The 18525-nt window shown below is 41.3% G+C and overlaps 1 protein-coding gene across 7 annotated transcripts in view; it reads left to right on the forward strand.

Moving 5' to 3' along the window:
* The window catches only part of NRXN3 (neurexin 3), a 993270-nt gene that overhangs the window by 322839 nt on the left and 651906 nt on the right, over window positions 1-18525 (forward strand). For all 7 annotated transcript variants that reach the window (XM_080594088.1, XM_080594091.1, XM_080594092.1 and 4 more), the window contains 2 exons: window positions 10517-10720; window positions 18003-18029. In XM_080594088.1, coding sequence (XP_080450214.1) covers window positions 10517-10720; window positions 18003-18029 — 231 coding nt within the window. The remainder of the gene's footprint in view (window positions 1-10516; window positions 10721-18002; window positions 18030-18525) is intronic.

The following is an 18525-nucleotide window of genomic DNA, read 5'->3' on the forward strand; positions in this document are numbered from 1 at the left end:
AAGCACCCTTTCCAGGACTTCAGATGAGAAAAAGGAAATTGAGTGTTGTTTTGGCCACGCTGTGCACCTTCCTTAAACCAACAGCCAATAGCAAAATATGGTTTACTGGTTTTCTTTCCAGTTTTCAAAAAAAAAAAACAAACACAACTGAGGGGAGGTTGGCTGTTCTTTTACATAAAGTAATGAATTTAGTTCATACTATAGATTTCCTTTCCCAAAGATGGTAGGCTGTTGATAACTGCCTTTTATTAGCTTTCCCAGTTATGTGGATTTTATAGCAGAGCCCCCACCTCCTAGAAATTTGGGGAAACAAGCAAATTTTCGTGCTGAGATCCACCATTAGAATTGTCATAGAAAAAAAAAGAAAAGCCTTATAAGTTTCACCTGAAATTCAGCAGCCACTGGGAGATGTTGGGTAGCGTGCGATGCACCAGTTCGATGAGAGCATACCGGCTTGTGGGCAAAAAGGACCAAAGGCACAAGGTGGATGTCATTAGTCCATGTCATAGTATGTTTCTAACTGTAATTGTTATGAGATGATTCAGTAGAAGTAAAGATTTGCTCAAGGACATAGTCACTTCCTGTAAGGAGAGCGAATCTCCTGTGTCTTCAGTCATGACAACATGCAATAAGCAGCACTACCATTAATATGATCACACACAGGGCAAAATCTTTTCCATTTCAGATCAGTAGCAACTTGCTACTGGTGCAGTGTCCAGTGAGATCAGTGCATTGTGGCACTCGTCATAGAACAGTCCTGGTTGAAAGGGATCTCTGGAACCGTATTGCAACTGCCTGCTTAAAGTGGGGCAAATCTCAAGAGTTGAATAGGTTGTTTGGGTCTCCAGTTCAGTTTTGAAAATTTCCGGACATGGAGTTTCCACAGTCTGCCCCAGTGTTTGACCACCCTCATTGTGTAATTTTTTCCTTTAAATTTCCTGGAATTCCCCTCACTGTAAATTGTGTCTGCTGCCTCTTCCTTACACTGTGCACCTCTGAGATGAGCCACAATTCATGTCCACTATAATCCCCTTTTCTTGGTGAATGTACTGCTGAAAACAAAAGATCACATGCTTCACGTAGCTTGACACTATCATTAAAGAGGACACAGAGAATGATGCGACTTCTGTTTAGTTCCAAAAGCTCTAAACCCTGACACACGTGTAATGTGAACTCTCAGACCATCATTTTAGCAGATTTCCCCATGCTTTCCCCATTTCACTCCTAGGCTTTGAGGAGCAATTCTTCTGTTCTTAACCTTCTTGCCAGAGATTTCTTCCCAAATAGTTGCACACAGCTCTGTAAATGTTAGGGTGACATTTGGACTAAGGTTGAAGAGCCCATGTACTCTTTCTTGGTTCCCCAGCCTCTCTGCCAAGCTTCAGTGTAGCAATACGACCTCACTCTTCACCTCCCAGGGCTAATAGTAACATTTACAAGCTACAGTCTCCGTCTGCAAATATTTCCACTATGCTGCTCAGTGGTGTTACAGCTCCTCCCTAGCCCACTTTTTTTTTTTATGGTTACAGCCTGAAGAAGGGAGATATGAAATTTATCAGATAATCAGATAACATTTACCTTTCGTTATGGATTAATTTTTATTTTTTTAACCTCCCTATCTGACCAGTGCCCCACCCCCTTAATTAGCTTGTCCTCTTCTGTGTGGTGGTGGTGACAGGAGGAGGCGAGGCGTATAACAAGCCTGATGTGCATGGAAACTGATATATCCTTCTCTAGAGAGTAGTCACAAGTTAGCCTCAGGAGCTGGAAGGTTGCTTCTTTATGGAATTTACACAAAAGTGAGAATCCAGAGTGCAAAGCTTTGTGAGGTCTATTAATGCAGGGAGATTTATAATCCTGGATCCTAATGCACCCTCTCTGGATCAGTTTAAAATTTAGAATGTCTCCATTAAAGTTTTTGTTGTAGATGGTCAGAAATCTGATGAGATTTTCATTTATAATGGTTGCTTCACAGATTTACGTAATTTCTTGAGCTTTTACCCTCTTTGAGCTGAACATTGTCAAGACCAGTTTACTGGACTTGGGTATTATATAAATATTTTAATACTGAACTAGGAAAGTAAGGTGTTCATTTTGGATTCATGTAAAACTTTGTGGGTAGTTCTGAAATAAATTCAGAATTGGTTCTGTTGCAGTCATTTCAATGTCTTAACTTTATGAATCAAGCTAAAATTTTTATCTGAGAAAGGACATTACAGTACTCACGCTGAACCCTCCACCTTCATACAGATTTGTTGCCTGAGGCTGCTAATTGGCCTCTTTTACCTTTTCTGCTTAGATTTTTTTGTCTTCCATTTTGTTGATACATAGGCAATAATTGTTCCTGCAGTAATTTGATGTTTCTGCTTATGTTTGGAAAAAAAAACAACATAGGAAACAGTTAGGAAATATATAACATACTGGAACAGGGAGGAGACGGTGGTATTGCAAAGGAAACGGTGAATAGGGTATTTATTCTGTTCTAACATTCTAGATAAATACATAGGTGTGGTTTGCACTTCAGGTGTTCTTCAGGAACTTCTTATTTTATGTGAACCCACCACCATTTCTAGGCTATTTTCAGGCTTAAATGTATGTTGAAAGCCATGAAATTATTTAAATAATGCTATACAATAAGTTTTGCACTGTTTTTAAAATATACATTTGATGAAAAATATTAATCCGGATGTTACCTGACCTATGAAAACATCTGCTAGCATTTTTTGTCTATAGACAAATGAGTGTGACATGTGACAGTTACATGTGACAATTATTCTTACTGTTCCACCAGTATTCTTGCATCCCTAAAAATGTGATGAATGCCTTGAAGCTTGCTCTATTATCTCTCTCGTTTGCTGCTCATTTGGAAATGTTTTGTACACATTGTACTGATAAGGGTGTCTTATGTAATTATTCTATTTTCAGTGCTCATTTAGTCTTAACCGATGTACACTTCTCAAATTTGGAGCATTTGAATTTAAGAAGGTAGCAGACAAATCAGAGATAAGCAAGAGGTGAGAAACTGAACAGGCAACTTTTAGAAAATAAAACCTAAAGGTTGTTGAACGAATGGGATTTAGTTACTCTAGAACAGAGTAAAGAAGTTGGGGTAATGGTGTGCTGAGCTTCAGTCCTTTTGTAGAGCGGATGTATATCCACTGGGAGTAGGGAAAGAACCCATCACCTTAATTTGATGCGAAGAAAAAATTAGGATTAATGCTGCAAAAATACTTTGATATGCGAGGTAGTTATGCACCAGCAAAAACAGCCCAGGTTCCTTAAAATTCTGTCGTGTCTATAAGATTTGCACAGTTTTATCTTCATAAATTTTCAGTGCACAACAGCTAACGCTATTAATATCTTGGTGGGCTGAAGTCTTTAAAGCAGAACAGCTTTGTTCTTGCTAGTGCAATAAACCTACAGTTGCTGATTAGTGGTACTATTTGCAGTGCATTTTGCTAGACAAATAAAACACCATCTTATTTCTAATGGTTCTCTTTAAGTGGGTATTTAAAGATTTTTCGTTTTGTTTCGTTACTGTTGTTGCAAATGCTGGTGAATTACATTTACATCCCTTCTAGTTACTCCTTCCTATTTGACAGGCTGGGTAAAGTGAGGTCTGGTGTCACTTGGGTGGAAGACGTCCATGGAGAATTCAGTTTGCTGCAAAAGGTGTCGTAGTGCATGTAGTAGACAAGGGTTTTTCTTCTGGGTCAGCAGAGGCAGCAGTGCCAGAGCACCACCAGCTCCACGCTGCCAGGGCCATGAGGGCAACACCAGGCCTAGCTGCCCTTGCTAGGCCTACCTGCCCTTGCCAGCCCCTGCTGCCTCCCCTACCCTGCCGTGGCGCACTTTCAGCCTCCTAGGGCTCCTCACACCCAGCCCAGAGCCCCACAAGACCCCAAAGATGTCAGGCCCTGTCCCAGGGAGGCCTCAGCAGGGCCAGGCTCCAGCTCCCTGCAGCTTGTCCCTTCCCAGCCATGGGCCCACTGAGCTGGGCCTACCCGTGGCCCCCCATCCCAGCCCTGCCTGGGGGTCAGTGCACCCGATGCTGGCCTTGACCCGCCAGCTGACTTCCCAGCTTGACCTGGGACCTTCCTCATCACCATGATGCTGCCTCAGTTGGTCCTGGCCACTGTCTGCAGGCCTGTCCTGCCTCACGTGGGTGCGCCATGCCCCCGCCGCTCTCGGCCACTAGAGAGAAACTCTGCTCTTGCTGCTCCCTGACATGCAAAGTCATAACTGCCTGTGAGTTTTTAAAAATCCAGTTACGTTTTTTTTTTTTCCACAAAAAATAGGAGTATTGACTCCTGGGCCATAGGCAGATTTTGGCCTGAACAATTACATCCTAACTCCCCAAATTTCCTTTGTTTACAGGCAAGCAAAATGCTACATTTTCCTTCATCAGCTATTGTGCAGCAAGGTGGCACACTTATAACATGCTCCTGCACTCAGTTTTTGAGGAAACAAACCTCACAGGGATCAAGCCTGGCTTTTTGTGCACATTGGCAGTTGTTTTGGATGATGGCAGCTTATTATGCTATTGCCTGAATGGGAGCATCAGTTTATGTAATATCCTTAAAGCTCATAAGATACAACTTAAAATGTATTTTGCAACACTAAACTAACTCAAAATTGATCTTGTTCTTTTTGTGGTGTTTGGGGAGCTGGGTCAGGTCCATGGGGTACCTCTGTACCTTCCTCTATTTCCTGTGGGTGTGTGGGGATACTTCTGGAGGTCTTTCCTTTCCATCTGTTGATACAGACGAGACCCACTGGGGTTTAAAAGAAAAGTTTGTGGGCAAATAGGAGCACATCTTGGCTAGCTTTTTCTTCAGCTTTGTCATCTCCAGTTGGAGATGAGTGGTTATGCGTAGCTAGAACTGCATTCCTGCTTCATGACCCATTGACTTCCAAAAGTCACAGCTTCCTCACAGGCAGCCTGCAGGGAGCTTGCTGAGGAGCGTGGCGGTACAGCCGTCCGCTGAGCCTGCTCACGGACACCCCACTCTGTATGCCTTTGCAAACAGACTCTGTCTAAATGTTCCTCAGCTTTTACCAGCAGGTATGGATAGCAGTTAAGTCCAGTCTGGAGGGCAACTTAAGCATAACTCGTAGTAAGCCATGCAGATAAAACCATTCTCTCCTCGTGCTCCTGGTTCTGCAGTGCCAGCAGAAGCACGACCAAGCAAAACATGCATCTGTTATGAAATACAGCAGAAAAGATGATGGTATATAAAAGACTTAGAGGTGTTTTCATTTCCTCATTTTTTACTTGTATCTTAAAATCCACGTGAAAAAAACACTTTGGTGAAGTTTAGTCCAAATTATGCCAGGGGTGGACACGTGTCCTTGATGTTATTCAAGAATGTACTTTAAATCCATTTGGTCGAAGAGCCAGGCTGACATCTGTTGTTGAAACTCTTCTGTGGGGAATCCACTTGGACAGGAATGGGATTTTTTTTCTTTTTTTAGGCCTTTTTTAAAATCTGCGTGGGTTTTGTTTGTTTGTTTTTAAGTGTACTTTTAGTTTTCAAACAGTCAAGGCTGATTTTATTTGTGGCCATGTGTCTGCTAGTGGATATACTAAAAGAAAAGTTGGCATGTTTGCATGGTAATGGAAAGAGGTGTGCTGTATGCCTACAGGAGAGTTTTTTCTGATTTGTAGATACAAAGCTCTGGCATGTGTTCATAAGGTCAGTATCTTGAAGGATATTTGAATTTTTGCAATCAGGCGGAGTGCTTGGTCTGTATTTCCTGTAGTTTTGAACTAGCATGCCTGCTTTTCTCCACACTTGCTGTTTGCTAGGTGTCTTGTGCCTCTCAAATTGGTACTGCTCTTCTCTAAAAGCCCTGTTCAGCGGGGACCAGTGGTGGTGGCCAACTCTCCCAAATGTAACTGTATGGGGAATACGTAATATGCCCTGATCTACTATCATTGATGAAGTCATGAACTTTTCATGAAGAGGAGATATTTTTTTTCCTTCTTCTTTCACTGTCCTCTTTCTGGAAACTTCAAGCTATATTGTAGTCTGGGAGACAGGGAAAAGAAAGACAGGCTACAGAAAAGCTAAAAGGGAGAAGAAAGGAAAAAGGAAAAGAATGAAGACTAATACAGAGAAAAGGTTAGAAAGCAAGAGAAAGAGCATAAGAGGGCTTGAATATTTTTCTGTCTCTGTATTCTAAGAATACGCCTGTTGCCATCTCCCCAGGAGGTTTATGCAGAGCTTTGTGGGGAAGCAGCAGTGAATTGCTCCTTTGGATGCTAAGTGTAAAATTAAAGCTGGCAGGGTCTCAGAGCACAAGATTGGGAAGCCAATCGCTCCTAATAACATATTGATTTTCACAGATCTCTGGCATTATGTCAGGTCCATTTTGAATCAGCACCTGGTTTCTTCCTCTTCCCATCTCCAAGCTAATGGCAATGAAGCTTCTGGCTTTGGGTTCGCCAGTAAATGCAGCTCTGGATCTTTTTGTCTGTACAAATCTGGACATCTCAGCAACATGGGTGAAACCTCATGTGCTACACATTGCTCCTATGCACGTGTCTGTGAAACATCCAAATATAATAGCTACCCTAAAAGTAGAAGGGTTGGAAGGAACGTGCATGTATTTTAACTTGAATAATCGTGCTGCTGCCTGTATTTATGGCACTGTACAAAAGTATTACAGTCCTGTTGCTGCAGTTGGGTGAGGACAATCAAATGGATGCCTATTTTCAGGCAGAAGTTGCCAGCACAGGAGACTGAGGTCACCTAGTTGTTGCCAGGTTGCATTTAACCCTGAGCAGATTTTCTGTATGTGTTGCTCAGCAATAACATGCAGTCCTTGAGTTTTAGGGACTGATTGTCAGGACAAGGAGATAGGATTTATTTCTGTGACTGCTACTAAGCAATACCCCCCTCTGAAGGGCTATTTTTGTAGCTAGAGGGAAAGCTCTGCTTACAAGAAGATGTGCTGAAAATGCTCCCAGATACTTCAGGTGGTGAAGACTTGTAAGGTGAGAGTGAAATTTCTTATTTTTAAAAGATACCAAGTGCAAAGGTGGTCTGAACTGGGGCAGGCTCAGGTCAGCATAGAGCACATACAAGGACAGAAACTTATCTTCTCCTGTGGTTGAGCAGAGACTGTTTCAACTACTTCAGGCTATTTCATTTTATCTGCTGAGCTGTTGCAAGGATTCATTGTTCTGTTTGTAGTAGTCTGGCCAGAGAAGGGACAGTAAGAACCACTGTGAGGTAATGCCTGATTGAGGCTGTTATTGGATATCAGCTGAAACACTGTCTTGATTTTCAGATTAAATTTTATCATCCCTTCCAACTGGAAGTTTGTTTCCAGTTTTCTTCTGTCTGGTTGGTCTCTTTTGATTAATTCTAAATTGGAATGGCTGTTGTATGGTGACTGGAACTACACCGAGAACTGGGTCCTCTTTGCATCCCCTAAACAGCATGTTGTGGGCAGAGCTTAGGAAAGGCTTTGCTGTGCACAAACTCATTACTGGTTTGCTTCAGCATTTACTTGGAAGAACAAGCAAGATACTCAGGAGATGGGAAACAGAGATCTTGCTCAGTATGAGATCTCTTTTGCCTCTAGCATTATCTTTCCCTTTGGGGCTCCCTCGCTGTGTTACTCGTTACAAATACAAGCCATATTTACAGCATTTGAATCTGGGGGTAATTTAGGAATGAGGATTATTTTCTAGACTTTTTGGAATTCAGATTTTGATTCTGAAACCCTGTTCAAAAAATGTATTTCTAGATTTTTGTGCCATCTTCAGCAATTCTGGGTGTTTTGCATGTTCTTCTTACATAAGTATAATAACGATAGTTGGCATTTCTTATCTAAGGATAGTAATCTTCTGTCCATGGGATCAGTGGAGCTGAAGGACACAAATTGATTATATTAGAAGGGAAGAGACTCCTTATTATCAGTTTTGGTTTGTTGTCTTCTAGTGTCTGCAGAGAAACTCCAATTTCCAAAGTACCTAATGCGTGGCTCTGTGGGAAAGGAGGCAGCAGAGCTGGGCCGCTTGTGTCAGCTACTCCCACTCGTAGTCCTGATATTCTCCAACCCCCTTCTCACAGCTATTCAGGTGCTAGTGCAAGCAACTGTTTCATGCAAGGCACATCTGAGCTGAAGGCGTCAAAAGAGCCATTTCATGCTTGACTGCATTTTCTAATACAATCCGCAGTGAGAGAGGAGGGTGAGGAGGGTTTGTGTGTACATACGCCCTGCCTTTGAGTGTATGTATAATATACAGTACATTTGGTTCCAGCTTGCAGCTGTGGGTGGCAAGAAAGAGTTGCAGACGTGAGGGGGAAGAGAATTGCACTTAGAAAAGAAGAAACCATTCCCCCACCTTGAAAAAAGATCTCGCTTTCCTTCTCTGTTTCTTTCCCAAGCGAAGATGCGAGTCCCCGGGGCAGCGCTGACAGCTGGTCCCCAGAAGGAGTATGTATGGCTGAGTGGGTGTTGTGTGTGGGGCGCGTTGTGTGTGCAGACCATGACCGTGTGGGAGGAGTGCAGCTAAGAAAACTGATGAGTCGGGGTGCTGCTCACGGCCATCTTATTTTAGTGGTGCTCACAGAAAAGCTTTTTTGGTAATGTGTTTGTATGTCCCGTGACCGGAGAGGTGCTGCATACCATCTAGTAGTGGTGGGTTGCAGCACTAGCACCGCCACAGTGATATCTGTCACAGGTTTCATCCCCATATATACATCTTCTCTATTACTATATCAGTTTGATACTTATTCATTATTTACCACTTCTTTTGCATGTTTATTACCACACTAACATTTAGGCCTTGAGAGGACAATAATAATGGGCTCTGCTAAGCTTGCTGTTTCCCTCCAGAAGTTTCACTTGTGTCAGCAAAAAGGGCTCTGCTGGAAAATACAAAAAACGGGCTGAAATATTTAAGAAGAAAATCTAGATTCCAAATATTTGTTGTTGCAAATGATGGGATGTTAGCCTTTGGTGGTGGTGGGGATGTTGGTGAGAATCCCAAGTAAGAGTGCTTTACGGAGCAATCCTTCCACCTGCCTAGGGAGCTTTTTTCGACCTCTGGGCTTTTTATACATGGTTTTGTGGTAGAAGTCCTACATGGAGCAGTCTACATCTCTGTCTTCTGTAGGAGTTGGCTCTGTGGAGATGGGATGCTCTGTTTAATACATTAAAACATTTATGTACATTTGTAAATTTTGCTGATAAAAGTGCTTTAGAGCATATTCATGGGCTGAAACAGCAATTGCCATGCCATACTGGTTGCTGCAGCTCTATCACAAGACTTGAATTCTACCCCCTTAGAGAAGAATATCAGTTTCTGCTTGCAACCCCTTGAACAAATAGAGACTGTTAAGTACCTGAACTCCTTTCCTCACCTGAACTCTCCATTTTCGTTGACAGCCTCAGAGAAGATAGAAAAATATAATTTCTTTCCTTTCTGTTTTTTTTTCCATACTCCTGGCTTTTGTTGTGCCTCCATCTCCTGCCATTTCCTGTGTTTGAATGACACTTGAACTTGACATGGATTTTGATTTCTTCTTTTGCATTGCAGTGCCACCAGTTGTGTCAGCAGAGCTCCAGAAACATTAACTGTTAGTAAGGAGGGGGAAAAAAAAAACAAAACACAAAACAACACAAATCTGATGTGGGGGAAAAAAATCTGTTAAGAAACCTGCTTCATACTCATAGATGTTTGTCTGCTGAAGTATCCCTTTCATTACAACACAGCTCTGAAAAAGATGAAATGATTACAAGTAGAGTGGATCTATTAACTCAATTTTAAATAATATTTCCTGTGTCCTTTTCCAAGGATTTGTACAGCCAACTTTTCATTATTTCTGAATAATGTGTACCCCTGGAAGCTCTTATTAGTGTAACTAACTTCAGCTTTGGAGACATGTTTTTCCTTTCCTACTTTAGTCTGTTCATTTTCATTCTGCTACTTCTGATTGTGGTTTTCTGGATCTCTAAAATAAATCTTATGCTTTACAGAATTTTGTAGGTCCTAAATTAATGACAATTCACATTTAACGCCTTAGCCCAATTAATTTGATAAATGAAATTCAACCACCAGAAACAAAGGAACAAGTATAGGACTTAGTTCTGTCGTGCTTCCTTTGTATGCTTGTTGTCCAATCAGCCTTTTTTAGGCCATGAACACCTTTCTAGATGCCATTTATTGTACACGGTTTGGTTTTAAGAGGGGTTGTTCAGGGACAGTGGTGTCACAGACCATGATTGTTTGCAGTTTTTCTTTTCCTTTAAAGGAAATTCCTTACTGAATAAGCAACAGCTCTCAAGCATATCAGAAATAGAAACTCTGGGCATTTCAAAACAAGACTAGATACTCTAGGAGAAGAGCTGTAGGCGTTATTTGAACTAGTCATTCCAGCTAGTGGTAGAGAAGGCTGGACTAATGGAGATCACATTTTCTGGAAGATGTGAGAAATAGAGATTGTGCGGAAGTGTAACTTATTTTAATTTTTTGAAATTGTTTACTGATTCCTCGCAGAGGCCTCAATCTTGAGCTATGATGGCAGCATGTACATGAAGATCATCATGCCTATGGTCATGCATACAGAAGCAGAAGATGTGTCCTTCCGTTTCATGTCACAGCGTGCCTATGGGCTGTTGATGGCGACCACCTCACGAGATTCTGCTGATACTCTGCGCCTGGAGTTGGACGGAGGCCGTGTCAAACTTATGGTCAATTTAGGTATCGTATGAAAACCTCCCACTGCCACTTCACTCTTAATTTGGGCTTGTGATTAGTGTCTTTTTTAAAAAAAAAAAAATGTTTAATTTCTGTTGGTTTGATTGGATTGATTTCTAAAATAGCTGCTGAGACCTTCATAATGATATTCTCTTGTGGAGATAAATTCTTCCCTGCATTGCTGCATGGAGATTTGCTGTCAGTTCTTCGTTATGGACAGTGTTGGTTTTTAAGTCTTTAAGTTCTTAAGTTTCCTTTCTTGGTCTGGGACTGGTGAGCTCTGTGTGAGACATGCTGCTTGGTCCATCTTTTGATCAGTTACATCCCTCATTCATCCAGCATCACTCAAAACAGTCAAAGCCAAATATGGAAATTAAGCAAAATGGATATGGTGGCAAGCAGAAGTCCTATGAATCCCAAGCCTTTTAAGAATTGGACAGTGTTTGATGCAACTTGATCTTAAATATTCTATTTTGCTTATTTTTTCTATTTCATAATTAGTATATCTTTCAGCCTTTAGGGCTTTTTATGTCTAGTAAAACAAACAAACAAAAGAACCAACAGATCTTTTGATTGTGCTGTTAAAATGAAGGTAACAGTAATAAAAGTGCATTCCCCTACCCAGAAGGTTGTGTTCTGTCTCCTTAGAGTTACACTTTCCTAGAAAATAATAAAAGACCATTAGAAAAAAGTCCAAGAATAATGACAGTGAAAAAGTGGGGGGAAATTCATTCTCCTGTATCCATTTTCTTGCCAGTCTGTAAATGTTGTACTGAATGACAAATAGTCTTTTTAGAGAACATAAATGCAGGAGGTAAAGCTTTCTTTCACTTACACTGATGCAACTTACTGCTTCATGTGAATCCAGCAATATAACTGAGAGATTTTTAGTCGAAGTAGAACTATCATGATTATTGGAAATGTTAAACCTCTTCTAACGTCTAGGGTGTTTCATATGAAGATGTGTGCATGATCTGCAGAAGCTTGTGTCAGTTTTCAAAATTCCAAACCCCACAGGAGCAAGCTTTCACTTTTTTTTTCTCTGAGCTAACATCATCTTCAAAGCCCTGCTATGATGATATCAGGAGCAAGAGTGTTATTCACCCATACCTATAGTAATGGCTTTGGTTTTCATCTCCTGTTCTAGGTAGATATGATAAGTTTATCAAGGTCTTTGTGTACCATAGATGAGCTTAAGTGATGGTTTTAAGGTTCTGCGTTCTCACCTGAGAAATATGTTGACCAGCAAGTGACCAGCTTATTTTAAAAATTGTTTTCTAGCTTTTTTTTTTCTTTAAATGTGAATTCAGACCATAACCTCTGCTTTTGGGATAAGAGAATGAGAAGAATAAGGTGCATTTAAGCAAATTCATATGTCAAAAATAGTCTCCATCTATAGGGCATAGAAACACTTGTCCATATTCTTTAAAAAAAAAAAAAAAAAGTGATATGACATGGTTCCTGTCTGGAATACATATGTTTTCCTTAGTTCAACTAGAAAACTGTAAAGCACCATTGAGTGACCACCTAACATAGGGCAGTTGGTGAACTATCAGCAGGTAGAGTGCAGAGAGAATAGATCAACTTCAGCTTTGACAGTAACTTCTCAAGCAGAAACAGCACTCTGATGATACCAATCTCTGCCTTTATCTACTTTTGACTGTAAGAATGTTGAACAGCAATTCTTTTGAGCCATTATCCAAAGAAACCCTGCAAACCTCAGAAATTTTCCTTCAGTTGGGACTTTCCTGCTTTCAAACCAACAAAGTTACCTTGCTGTTGAAGAAAGAGATTTTGAGGAGGAATGACCTTAACAGAGCCATTCCATTTCTGTGTGACAGGAAGTCACATCTAACTCTTTAAGGAGACTGATCATAGCCACAATGTCACAGATGAGAACAGTCTTCATCACTTGACCCTGACAAAATGCCCTTATTGGTGAGAAGCGGTCATGAGCACCAGCTGAAGACCCGAGCACGCTCGGTGCTGACCAGATCTGTGTCACCATCTCCCTGAGCATCTAACCCATGACAGATGTGTGTAAAAAAAGACTGTTTTGAGTGGTGAGTTATATAATTGTGCTTTTCTTAAAAGTCATTTAAAACTATTATGAAGAGCTGTCTCTTTCTTCTCCTTTGATCTGTTACATTTGATTACTAATTATCATTTATGTGGTTATTAAGGTCTTTCCTGTGTTGTATTTTTTTTCTTTCTTTATTATTATTATTTTTATTTTTTTCTTTTTAACTCTTCTGTGTATTTCAGTTGTAAAGCTTTCCCATACCCCATCAGCCATAGTAAATCAAAAGATGGTATTCAACCCTTCAAAGGCCTGAAGCCTGCGGCCCGCACAGCAAACAGCCCTGAGAACAGAGTGTGCAGAGCAGCCTGCAGGGGCTGGCTTATCCCACCGCCTCCTCAGCACGCACCGACCCAGCCAAACGGGATATACGTAGTACAGCAGGCTTCGGTGGGCTTGGGTGGGCGGGGGCTCGCTGTAGGACATGGGAGGGATAAGAAGAACAATGAGGAGTAACTCTGTAAGAGAAGCAACAACCTTTCTCGTATGAGTGCCAGAGGCACTGCAGTCTGCATGTTGACAGCAGCTCTCACAGTAGTTTGAGTGTTTGTTGTGTGAAGATAAGGAAGTCCAAATGTGATGCAGATCCCAGTTCTGTTGAGAAGGACTCTAAAGAAATGGGTCTAGAGTGGAAGGGGGGAGAGAGAGAGAGATGAAGCCAGTCGTGGCTTGGAACATGCTTGGGAATCACTTCATATGCTGAGATTTGCATAAAGGGAAAGAAATGGCTGGTCCGATAGGGAGATGCACATTCAGATTTTTTTCCTCCCATGGGTGAATGGAAAGATTACAGTTTCACTGACTTCTGATAAAGAATATTTCAGTTTTATTTCATCCTGGCCAGGCTCAGCTTCAAGGCTCTTGTGACTAGAAAAAATTCTGCCTACATCCTGTTAATCTGAGTCAGTTCTCCTGTAAGGAAGTGTAACCATCCTGCTCTTCTACCTTTTCTTAAGGTTTCTTCTCAGAGTTGTCAAAGACATCTTTGCCTTTCCAAAATGTACGATTATGTTGTGGCTTTTTTCTTTTTTTTTAATAATTCCGATATACAAACACAGCAGATATATTTTCCATTTTTCTTTCTTGACTGTATGTGAACTTTTATACCAAATTTTCTTTTATGCAGTTCATGCACTCATGTGCAGGTATATACCTATTCACACTTTTTCATTAATAACTTTTTTGAATAATAAATGCATACAGTGACCCTTGATTTTTTATATATTTTTAAAATTATAATAGACATGAAAAAAATATTTTTCAGATGCCCTCTAATAGTTACAGGTGGGTGCATAGTCTGAGAAGTTGGAGAGAGGCAAGGAGCCACACTGTAAGATGGGGTAAGAGCATGTACAGGGCCTCATCTGGTTTCCCCCCAGGAAATAACCTAGAGTGAGCAGGAGCAGTCAGGCCCTGATTATATTTCACCTGTGAGTCTTGCTTTGGAGTGCTCTTCCATAACCATATGTGGATGCTCATCAAAAGGAGGAAACACTTTGTCCTCACCCAGCAAAGGTGACTCAACTAATTCAAGGAAAAAAACAGGCCGGGGCCTTAGCAATACCAGGTAACTCAAATATCACCATTCTGTGGTACAAAGATACAAATGGTAAGAAACCCAGGCCTAATGCCCAGAGAATTCTGTCTGCTACTAAAGATATCTCCATTCAAACAGTGAATTCTTAGTGCTAGTTAGGTGCAGTAGAGCTGTTTAACCTTTCTGAAGGAGAGGGTCTTTGGCCCTCTTTTGATGTGCTCTGGAAAACCTTGCTTCCAAGCGTTAAGGAAACAGCATCTGATCTACACTAGGAATAATAATGAGAGAAAGTAACTGTAGAAGGTCTTTCCAGCTCATCCTGCTCCCAGTGTAGTTGCAGACCATGAAGTCACTTTACTGCTGTCCTCCAAATACCTCATTCAGCAGCAGAACTGCTGTTGAGGCACACTCATCTTTGAAACTCAAAGCAAGGGGAAACCTCTTTTGAGCCAGGAATGCAGCCATATCTAAACAAAGCAAATCACATCAGTAGAAGCTGGTAACAGTGCTGAGAGTCCTAGATGATAATTACTGAAAGTCTTACTGCACTGATGGGGATCTCCCACGCAGTTTCTTAATTGCTCCTGAATTCCGCAGCTGCTGCTGTTTTGAGCACAGAGACCTGGCTAAACTTGCACCCTGCAACGTACTGCCAGGGAAAGCATCCTCAGCTTTGGAGTTGTATACTAGTTTAGAGGAAAATACATATTTTTTTGGGCTTGTTTTGGGCAAGGCTCAGAATTACAGAAATAAAAAGCACTGTGCTCGTTCTTTGAATGTAGCACCTCTGGCTTTGGATGCCTCTCTTTCCAGTGACTGACTTGAGGTTCCTTTTAGTTCATTTTCCCAGAGCTTCTGGGCACCTGCGGCTTTCATAGCTTGCCTGACACTGGTGCTGTGAGATTTTTTGTCTTTCTCTATAATACACTTCCAGATCTTGGAGGCCTGTTAACTAAATGGCTCCCTAGACATTCTAGTTTCTCCTCTTCCAGAAATTGCCATAGTGTTGGAAGACAGCACCTTGACTATCTTTCATTTGTAAAAGAGAAAAGGAGGCATAGGATCTTAGAGTACGTCTACTGCATATAACAGTCTTTTGTAGAGATAGCATGGTGGACTGAGCACCTTTGTGTTGGAGTGCAGTAGTGTTAGCCCAGCTGCAGGAGAGCGTGGTGGTGCTGGTGTAGCAAAACAGGCAGATGCAAGAGGTTTAGGGCCAAGTGGGGTCCCTACTGACCCAACTGGACCTAGTCTGGTTTAGGAGCAGGTTCTTCTGGAGGAAGTTTGGGCATTTCTGCCTGGCACCCCATGGTGTGGCATTGCAGAGCTGTCATGCTTGCAGAGACTGAAGATCAGACAGTGCCATGGTAGTTGTCAGCGCCACTGCCCCAGTGGCCTGGTCTGTCATTATCCTTTGAAATAGAAATCTACCAGTCAGTGTAAGGGCTATGTTCGTTTTCAGTGTAAAACATTGATCCATTCACCTGGAGCAGTCATCGACTGGGAAGAAGTCCTGGGACATGTAGTTGTTTCAGGAATGCTGCAAAACAATTAAAAATGCAAAACTTGTCTGCAGAGATCAAATGCACAGCTATTGTTTTAATTTCTAAATTTGATGAATGTTGCTAAGGACCAGCCATGTTTCTCTTTACAGCACACTTACTGCTTAGCCCATAAAACATTCCCATGTTGTTCTAGCTGTATCAGCTCCCTTGATCTCACTTGCTTGCCGTGAGACTGGAGTCTCTCTCGCTCTCTTTCAGGCTGTAGAGGCAAGGGTAGCTGGCTCCACAGGTAGCTGGTACTCAAGAGCTCCCCTTACCCCACCCAACTCCTGCAAGGGATACAGCCACCACTGTATGGTGATCGTACCAATTGCTCCAGGGCTGTTTGCTCCCACTTTTCTGTTGCGGTTGACGACACATGACAAACCTAATCGCACAAAACCAAACCCAGATTTTCTCAAGAGAAGTTCTGCTTGAAAACAGACTCTCTCTGGCTATGCTGCTCCCAATTGGTATACCCCTACCCATTATGACTTTTTATTTGTAGACTCTTACTCTTTTTTCACCTTTTATTTTTAAGAACAACATTCAGTTGCAGCTGCTGAAATAATTTTCCTACATCTGCCTGAATAAATACAAAATTAGTCCAGTTAAGCAGCAAACTGCTTTCTGTTTCTCTGCCATTTTGTGTAATCTTTGATGTCCGGCCATATCTCTGTAATAAATATAAATAAATATCTCTGCTGGTCAAGTTACCTGGCAGAGTGTCCGGACAAGGGTGTCCAGTAGCATGGTGCTATTATTCCTGGCCTTGGTTTCCTGAGAGAAGGTCAGCGTCTCCCAAAATATGTAATAGCACTGGTATGACAGTGTTCACCCACACTGGACACCACAGTAACAGATATTCACGAGGCTGTAAGTAGGCATTTATAAGTATAAAATCTTCTTACGGGTCATGTCCTGAGATATGCTGAGCATGAGTGTGTTAAAGTAGAGAAGCAATGCTCAGAAGCCCTCTAGCTCAGGCTGCTCTACCTCAACTTTGTTTTTTTGAGCAGTTCCTATTTATTAGACTCCACAACCATAATTCTATTTTAATTTCCATATACCCCTTCTCCTCCCTCCCTTGTCCGTCAACTCTGAACGATGCAGGGCCAGCAAAGGTTCCCAGACCTGCCACTTCTCTGCCCCTTTCGTCTTCTCCCTGAACGTTAGGAGCACCCCGTTCAGTCTTAGCGTTCGGACAGCAAGGCGAAACTGGGCTTGGAGGAACTGGCAGGGCTGGGGACCTTTGCAAGAAATCCCCGTAGTCCCTGCAAAGCAAACAAAAAACCAAAAAAGTATTTCCAACATCCGGAACTAGCTGAAATCTGGGCTGGGCGTTCGTGCGGTTAGCTGTTTGCAAGTGGCCATTTTATGACAGGACACAACCGGGCAGTATATTAACCCTTTCCACGCCTGAATGGACAGTGTCAAATGTGCCCATGCACATACTAAAAATTGTTCTGGGCTGGCACGAGGGGAAATGAGTCGAGGGTCTGTCTTTGGGAGAGCTGGGAAGGGTTAAATATTGCACCAACAAATCTCATAGGCTGATTTTACAGGTATTCTGTGTTGGACAGATGGTGTATTTATGCAATAACAATACGAATTAATTCAAAAGAAACCAAGTGTAAAGGTTGACTTGAAATTTCAAGCTTCTCAGAGAAATTGCTAAAGGTTTTTAAAAAGAGAAATTACAGTGGCGTATGACTTGCATTTCAAGGGAGATCTTTTTGTGCCTTAATTGTCAATTTTTTCTTGTAATTCACATCAGTTCTTGTTCTGGAGTAGAAGATACTCTTAGATGTACAGGCTTCTATAAAAAGGAAATAGCTTTCTGTGTCAACACGTGGATATATATGTACATTGGTATATCTCTATACATAAGTGTATATATATATCTGTGTGTGTATATATATATTTATGTAGCAGATATTTATGTAGAATATACTGTACATATACACCCACTCCTGACCTTGTACAGACTGTATATAAATATAAAATGGCCACATCTCTTTGCGTGTGTCTGTCCCCGGAAGGGTGGACTGATTGTTTTTGGATGTCTGCAGCTGTTACCTTGAAGGATGCAATTTCATCTTTCATTTATTTTTCCCCATCTAGACTGTATCAGGATAAACTGTAACGCCAGTAAGTTTTCCCTCAAGTTTCATTTTGTTCTCTTTCTATATATATTAAAATAACTTTATTTTCTTTGCTGTTTTATAAGCTGTTTTTTCTTTAATTTTATTTTTCTCGTTTCTTTTTTTAAAAAATCCTCTGAAATTGAAAGGCTGGGTGGGATATGAAGCTGGGGGGAGGAGGAAAGACCTTATGGTGATTGTATGTGAAAATTTTGTGTTAGGTTTCTCCAAGGAGGAGATGAACTGTTATTTCATAGCTTTGCAGAAGAACACCTGAGGAACCTGATGAGCTGATATTGTATTTCACTGGTAACCTGTTGTCTTTATGAAAACTTTTAAAGAGCCACATAAGAATAACAACAGGTACTGTATGCACTTCTCCACTACAAAAAAAAAAAAAAAAAAAAAGCATGCATATTTAAACAAACACACAAAAAAGCAAGTCTTAAACTTTCACTTTATTTCAGAATGGTGACATCTTAACCTGATACTTATTCAAAGTC

The sequence above is a fragment of the Anser brachyrhynchus genome, assembly GCF_964034855.1.
Source record: "Anser brachyrhynchus genome assembly, chromosome: 5".
Classification (NCBI taxonomy): Eukaryota; Metazoa; Chordata; class Aves; order Anseriformes; family Anatidae; genus Anser; species Anser brachyrhynchus.